Source organism: Triticum aestivum, chromosome 7A (genome assembly GCF_018294505.1).
Source record: "Triticum aestivum cultivar Chinese Spring chromosome 7A, IWGSC CS RefSeq v2.1, whole genome shotgun sequence".
Taxonomy (NCBI): domain Eukaryota; kingdom Viridiplantae; phylum Streptophyta; class Magnoliopsida; order Poales; family Poaceae; genus Triticum; species Triticum aestivum.
The window spans coordinates 678,894,423-678,902,687 of record NC_057812.1 but is presented as its reverse complement, the minus strand read 5'-3'; the positions used below and the strand labels follow the sequence as shown (position 1 = coordinate 678,902,687).

At 41.5% G+C, this 8,265-nt stretch overlaps 1 protein-coding gene across 1 annotated transcript; it reads left to right on the top strand.

The window, feature by feature from the left end:
- Positions 1–5,189: 5,189 nt before the first annotated feature.
- Positions 5,190–7,966, top strand: LOC123154672 (serine carboxypeptidase-like 51). Its single transcript, XM_044573336.1, has 12 exons — positions 5,190–5,381; positions 5,467–5,561; positions 5,639–5,746; positions 5,847–6,093; positions 6,218–6,261; positions 6,376–6,443; positions 6,577–6,682; positions 6,823–7,059; positions 7,152–7,202; positions 7,279–7,331; positions 7,434–7,572; positions 7,719–7,966. The coding sequence occupies exons 1-12, from the start codon at positions 5,249–5,251 to the stop codon at positions 7,785–7,787; spliced, it is 1,350 nt and encodes a 449-aa protein (XP_044429271.1). The 5' UTR covers positions 5,190–5,248; the 3' UTR covers positions 7,788–7,966.
- The last annotated feature ends 299 nt before the right edge of the window (positions 7,967–8,265 follow it).

Genomic DNA, 8,265 nt, shown 5'->3' with positions numbered 1-8,265 from the left:
GTGTTTTCAACTAGTTTCCCGTGTTTTTTTCTGTTTTTGTTTTTTCTTTGTGTTTCACTTGTTTTCCACTCCTTTCTTTTTTGTTTTCTGATGTGTTTCCGGATGGTTTTATATTCACTTGTCTTCTATTTTCCTAGAATTTTTTTTGTATTTTGACAAAACAAAATAATTCGTCAAGAATTTTTGAATTTGTGATCAGTTTTCAAAACTGGGGAACAACTTTTCATATTCTTGAACAAAAAATTTTGTATCGCAAACATTTTTTAGTTCATGGTTTTTTTTATTGTTTTAACCAAATTACAAATCATTAACATTTTTTATTTTTTGAGTATTTTCAAATTTAAGAACATTCATAAATTTTTTAATTCATGGTATTTTATTGACTTGCACGATTTTTTGTAAATTCACAAACATTTTTAAACTCATGACATTTTATGAATTTGTGAAATAAAAGTTATGCATGAATCTCTTTTTATTTATGAAAACTTTTTTCTGAATTCGTGAATTCTTTTGATTCATCAAATTTTTATTTATTTCCTTGAATTTTTTCAATTCACAAACGTTTTTCAAATTTGCAAATATTTTTAATTCACAAACTTTTTCTTGAATTCTTGAATTCATGAATTCTATTTGATTTAAAAATATTTATAGTGTAAAAATATATAAAGAAAGAAAACTATAAGAAACAAAAGATAACCAAAATAAAATCCATGCCTGGATGGGAAAAAGGAAAAACAAAAGGGAAACCCCCATATGTGAATGAGGGGAGCACCTATTTTTTTAACACATTGCAAACGCAGGCGCTCTTACGTACGCGCATACACTCACCTCTATGAACACACACACGTACACCCTACCCCTATGAGCACCTCCGAGAGACTGAGCCGGTATATCATTTTGAGATTTACAAAGTCACGGTAAGCGCCTCATCATCGACGGGAACGTCTCCTCCCACTGAAAGCGCGTCGCCGAAAATCCTGAAATAAATCCAAGAATAATGCGAGTATCAAGACTTGAACCCTGGTGGCCTGGGGATACCAATATCCCTCTAACCATCCAATCACTGGTTGGTTTGCGGGGAGCACTGACTTGACGTGTTTTGCATCCAATAGGCTGGGTGGGGTGCCGTCACATGGAATTGAGACCGAGACCAACTACTGGCGAAGGTGTCAAATTTGCACAATTTTTCATGAATTCACAAGCATTTTTTAAGCTTGTGAACATTCTACAAATTTGCGAACATTTTTTTATCCATGCACCTTTTTTTTACTTGCACGATCTTTTTTTTAATTGTGCACTTTTTATTTATTTCCTCAAACTTTTTCAATTCACAAAGATTTTTCAAATTGGTGAATATTTTTTAAATTCATAACCTTTTTCTTGAATTCATGAATTATATTCAATTTAAAGAATATTTATAATGTAGAAAACTATAAAGAAAGGAAATGTAAAAAACAAAAGAGAACCAAAAGAAAATCGATACCTAGAAGAGAAAAATGGAAAAAAAAAGAAGAAAAAAAGAGGAAAACCCATATATGAATGAGGGGAGCATCTATTTCACGTGTTTTGCGTCCAATAGGCTGGGTGGGGTGCCGTCGGATGGAACTGAAACCGAGACCCACTATTCATGAAGGTGTGTTACCAACTATGGTAGAGCTAATGATTATAAGTGACCAATGACAAACGTCAAAGTTCAAGAACTAATAGCAGCGGCAGATCTGATTTTTTTTTTTTGAAATTTTCAGACATTTCTTGGAAATTGTTAACAATTTCTAAAACGAAAATAATGTTTGAGCATCTGAATATTTTCGAAAAGCTAAAAAAATAGATATTCTATTGTTTTAAAGAACAAAATTTTAAAAATACGAACAGTTTTTAAAATTTTGGAATAACAATTCCAAAAAAATAGGAGTTCTAATGAATTTTTCAATTTCCAACTATTTTTAAACAACACAAACAAATTTTTCAATTTCACAGTTTGCAAGTGAATATGTGATAAAATTTCCGAAAGCTCGCCATGGGGGCAATACAGAAAGTACTAAAAATTGCCATGTGTTGGAAGACAAAAAATGTCATGGTTTGCAAAAAGAAATCGACATGCTACTACATAGCAAGTTTAGGAATTTTTCCCTCTAAAAAATAGGGATTTTTGTTTTTCCAAAAATGAAAAAAATGGGATTTTTGTTTTTTAAATGAATAACGAATTTAAAGGAACTTAGCATCAAATACATAAAGCTATTTAAGCGTATAGTATGTTCACAAAACCGCTTCAGTCCAAGTGGCAAGGATGTCGCCACTCCAGTGGGAGCAGTGGCAGAGCTACAGCAAGGCCGAATGGGCCGTGGCCCACCCAGCCCATACGGTTTTCTACAGTGCATACATATTTTGGGCAATGAAATATAATCCCTATAATTAATTTCTACAGCCAACCCGCCCAGCTTTCTGAGCCAAGCTCTGCCACTGTGTGGGAGGTTGTGAGTTTGAGGTGGTGTTTGGTTCTCTAGTCCTAGGACTTTTTCTAGTCCCAACTAAAAAATCCCTAGTCCCTAAAAAGTCCTTCCCTGTTTGTTTCCAGAGACTAAAAAGTCTCTAGTCCCTTTCTAGAGGTTATTAAATGACCATGTTGCCCCTAGTATATAGAAAAATAACAATCAAACAACACCATGGGGTGGTGGGCCAATGGGTGCATGGAGGGGCATTGTTGGAAAAGTCCCAAAAAGACTTTCTTGAGATTCTTCTTCATTTAGTCCCAAATGCCTAGTTTAGTCCCTAAAAAGTCCCTCCCGTTTGATAAAAATGTCTTTAAAAGGCACTTTTTCTAGGGACGCAAATTTTGGGGACATGGTTCCATGCGATGCCGTTATCTCAGCCGTCTGAGTTTGCATCTAGATTACTAGTTAATATAGTGTTGCTTAATAATGCACTGGAATACGCTTTTCTTTACCGGGCAGGAGTGGGCCTCAAAGCTTTAAATTCGTATGCATACTACTTTGTCCTTTAGTCAATCGGTAATATTTGCTGGGTGCATTGATGACCTGCCCACTCATTTACAATCGTCTACGCGGACAATTAAACAAATGTCGGCAGCATGTGAGAGATTTATGGTGCTTGGCTTGTGCGAGGCACGCTAATTTGTATGGTTCCTGCTGTTTTGCATCTTAATCATGTGGTAAGCACAACAATTGAGACAAAAACGAATTAATTTCTAGTGCTGATTGTATATCAGCAGAACAACATCAAAATGGATTGTTGAGTGATAAGCATAACATGACACGGATTGTGCGATAGGTGAGGATGCACCACATACTGGAAGATACATGGGCAAATGTGGATAAAAAAGTAAGAAAAATAGCTATTGGGGGGCTCTGATTATTTGTTCTAAGTGGACTAGTCTAATTTTATGTAGTGCACATATTTTTGAACATTAAAATGTTGGATTCCTGAAATCTTAAATTATTTGTTGGAATTTAGGAACATTGTATTTTAGTTGCAATTTAGGAATATTAATCATGTTTGTGCACATGCCTAGCTAACCTGACATGGAGATAGACCTAAGCTGATCTCACATAGTTAAAAGTTCACACTAATTCATCCAAAAAAGAAAAATAGTTATTGGTGCTCTGATTATTTGTTCTAGGTGGACTAGTTTAATCTTATGCAGTGGACATATTTTTCAAAATTTAAATCTTGGATTCCTGAAATTTTAAATCATTTACTGCAATTTAGGAACATTTTTTAGTTGCAATTTAGGAATATTAATCATGTGTATGCACATGCCTGACCTGACATGGAGATAGAGCAAACCTTATCTAGCATAGTTAAAAGTTTACACTAATTATTCTAAAAAGGGAAATAGCTATTTGGGGCTCTGATTATTTGTTCTAGGTGAACTAGTTTAATTTTATGTTGTGGGTATATATTTAAAAATTAAAATCATGGATTCCTGATTTTTCAAAATATTAACTGCAATTTAGGAACAATTTTTAGTTGCAAATTAGAAACATTAATCATGTGCACATGCCTGACCTGACATGGAGATAGACCTAAGCTGATCTAAAAAAAGTTCAGACTAATTCATCTAAAAAAAGTTCAGACCAATTAGCAGACTACACATTTTCGTTGCAACTGTAGAGGGTGGTGCACTAGTAATATGTAGTGGAGCAGCACACATTAAGACGTGGTGCATTAATCCTCACCTGTGCCTAGTAAATGTGATGACACTAAAATACCTCACTTTCCAACTTCAACAACGCTGGATGGAGAGAGATGATGGTGCAGGCTTCAAATGCAGTTAACGTTCTCAACCTGTGCCTAGTAAATGAGTTGGGTCATGTTTGTCAAGCATGTGGTCCCTTATGCATTGATTGTTTTGTGGAATACAGATTCAATACTGCAAGGAGGAATATTCAATATACGTGATATGCACTGCTTATGGTATCAATACGATACAAATCTGCGAGAAATGGATGGTGAGATAAAGACCTCGCGTGGCGCCATGTTCACCTATGCATTTTCGTTTTTCTAGTCCCTACATAAAAAAGTCCCTGAAAACAAACACCCCCTAAGACCCCCACGTTGCTCTCTTTTTTTGTGAAGAGAAAAAAAGATTGGATGCTCGATAGGATGCTGTCTATAGTTAACGAGTCTGGAAAGCCGATGTGGTGCAAGTCTTGTGTCGCGATTCACGGCAGATAATCGAACGACAATTCGCATGTTCGCTGGGAAACCTTTCCGAACAAACATTCATCAGATATTATTTTCATTAATTAATTACATTAATGACTTGATTTCTAAATTTATTTTGCTAAAGAATTCTCTATTTAAATAGAACTAATTAATTGCATATGTAATTAGTTGTATTAATGGCTTGATTTTTTAGATTGATGCTTGTTTTCTAAACTATTTTCTTATTATTAATGGTTGTGTGCCAACAACAATGTACATATTCTTGTTTAATAATAAAGATACAGCCCTATACTCCCTCAATTTCAAAAATGTACTCCTTCCGTTCCAAATTACTCGTCGAAGAAATGGATGTATCTAGAACTAAAATACATCTAGATACATCCATACCTGCGACAAGTAATTTGGAACGAAGGGAGTAGTGCGCATAGGATTTTTTGAAAGTCAAACCTGGGTCCCACCACCACAGTATATATCCAGCATCACACGGCCTCCTGCGTGCGTCCTGCGGTCCAAGACGAGTCCTTGTCACACCACACAGCTCACAGCGACAGTCACAACCACAATGGCGGCGGCGAGGGTGCTCCTGCCATCCTACGCCGCTCTCGTCATCCTCCTCCTCGTCCTGCCCTCCAGCGCCGCCGCTGGCGGCACCGCCGATGGGTCGGAGGAGTGGGGATACGTGGAAGTCCGACCAAGTAAGAAAATTCCTTCCCAATCGAATCAGCACTGCACTGGTCATGGTTGCTCATGGTGCCCGCGTGGTTAACAACTGAACTGCAGAGGCGCACATGTTCTGGTGGCTGTACCGCAGCCCCCACCGCGTGGACAACGGCACAGCGCCATGGCCGACCGTGCTGTGGCTGCAGGGCGGCCCGGTGAGTACCAATTAATCAAGCAATCCATGGAGTATCTTCCATGCTAGTAATTCAATCTGGCATGGCATGCATTGCAGGGCGGGTCGGGGACGGGCTACGGCAACTTCATGGAGATCGGGCCACTGGACGCAGACCTCAAGCCCCGCGCCACCACCTGGCTCAACAAGGCCGACCTCCTCTTCGTAGTAAGTACTCTCTTCTTCTTCTTCCTCCTCCTCGCGTGCGGCCGGGCAATGGCGATGGCCGGTTGATCTCTGAATTCTGATGCTGAGGTGGGCCGTGCAGGACAACCCCGTGGGCACGGGGTTCAGCTTCGTGGAGGGCGGCAACCAGAGGCTGATGGCGCGCACGGACGCCGAGGCGGCGGGCGACCTGACGGCGCTGCTCATCGAGCTCTACCGTCACAAGACGCGGCTGCAGGGGAGCCCACTCTACATCGTGGCCGAGTCCTACGGCGGCAAGTTCGCCGTCACCACCGCCCTCGCCGCGCTCAAGGCCATCCGCCAAGGACGCCTCCACGCCAAGCTTGGAGGTACAGCCAATATCATTAATTGATGATTAACGAGCTAGCCCATCATGCATCTAATCTAATGGTAATCCATTAACTGATTTTTGGTGAATATTAATTGTTGTACGTACTACCACGAACCATGCAGGTGTGGCCCTCGGTGATAGCTGGATTTCACCCGAGGACTCCGTAGTAAGTCTAAGTGATGAGAGATAGCTGTGCTTGCAAAAATCGATCGAGTAACTAATTAACAGAATTACTCCTATATATTTACTGGATTCTTGTGGATCGGTTTACTGGATGCAGTTGTCGTGGGGGCCGTTGCTGTACCAATTGTCCCGTATCGACGAGAACGGACTGCAGCAATGCGATAGGTTAAACCCTTCCATTTCTTCACGATTATCTATCTTCAATGCCTTCACTTTTGATCTCTACTTAACTAACGACGAAGAGTATGTTACCACGTACCCAAAAAAGCAGTTAACTGAGTGACACGTACTTACGCAGCCTGGCGCAGCAGATCAAGGCGCAGCTCAAGGCGAAGCAGTACGCGGCGGCCGAGACGTCGTGGGCGAAGCTCGAGTCGGCCGTCCACCAGCACAGCAACAACGTCGTACGCACAGTTCATATTCCTTTCCTGATCTCTGTCCCTCTTCTTCCTCCGTCCCCGAGGAAGGTGGGGTACACGAGCTACCTGAGCTTTGGGTTCTAAGTTTTGATACATCGTGGGGCTTGATCGTGTGGGCGTGGCAGAACTTCTACAACATCCTCAAGGACAACTCGGCGGCGGACGCGGCGGCCGTGAGAAAGGTGGGGTACGCGGGCTACCTGAGCTCCAAGGCGACGAGGGAAGGCGGCCTCGGCGGCCTCATGAACACCGAGGTCAAGGCCAAGCTCGGCATCGTCCCCCGAAACTTCACCTGGGGAGAGCAGTCGGGCGACGTGTTCGAGGCCCTCAGAGGCAACTTCATGAATCCTAGAATCCACGAGGTAATTCATTGATTGATTCATTCATTGTTTATATTCTCCTAGCTAATGGTTCAATTCATTAACCTGATGTGAGTGATGATGGATGTATGCAGGTTGACGAGCTCCTGAAACTTGGCGTGGAGGTGACCATCTACAGCGGACAGGTATGGGTGAAAGACCCAAGCTCAAGCTCACACGCATTTGTAATGAGATCCAACTAATGAACGTTGGTTCTTGCAGCTCGATCTCATCTGCGCAACCAAGGGAACACTGGACTGGGTCCAGAAGCTCAAGTAATTGCTGCAACTCACCTGTGCAGAATACACTTCTGTGTATGTGTGTTTGTAAGGACAAGTGAGCTTATCCGTTGATGCATGTGTACATGTTGTCGTCAGGTGGAAAGGCCTGAAGAAGTTCACGGACGCGCCCAGGAAGCCGGTCTACTGCAAGGGCGGTGAGGCGGCCGGCACCCAGGCCTTCGTCAAGTCGTACAAGAACCTGAAATTCTACTGGATACTCGGATCCGGGCACATGGTAATCCATCACAACACTTGCGCTTGCGCTTTCATCAAATACCTAAGCACCTTATGGGGTCAGGCAGGTGTACTGCTATATATGCTGCCTGTCGAATGTCCATGGTGGCTAAAATCCCTATAATGCTGGACCATTTCCTCTGATAGGTACCGATCGACAACCCTTGCCCTGCACTCGAGATGCTGGGTGACATTACACAATCTCCTGCTCGGTAGAAAGAAGAAGAGGAAGAAGACGACACACCACCCAGCCTGACACCAACAGAAGAAAGAATTTGTTTTTCTTTTTTTCTTTCCACAGTTAACATGGCGGGCATTTATGGGAAAAGAGAGACATCTGTTTGACCTTATAACAGACGGTACTGGTGCTGTGGTGCAGCTGTGTTACTTTTCGGTGAGAGGGTATAAATATAATCAAAAATCAAGACTTATTGCATACAGTCCGCGCAGTGGAGACCTGACTGTCAAAAGCACTGTTTCTCTTACAGGTTATTGCGGTCGATTGTTTCATTTCGGTTTTGTCTGCGTTGCGCTTTGTGTATTAATTATGTTATGATTGTGTTTTTTTCCATTCCTATATCATGTTGGGAGCTGATAGAGACTGTATTTGTTCTAAGAGGGGAGTGGGTTTGATTGGTGCCTGGTTGTGGTGTCCTTGCAAATTTTGGAGTCAGTGTTAGTCAGTGGTCATTGT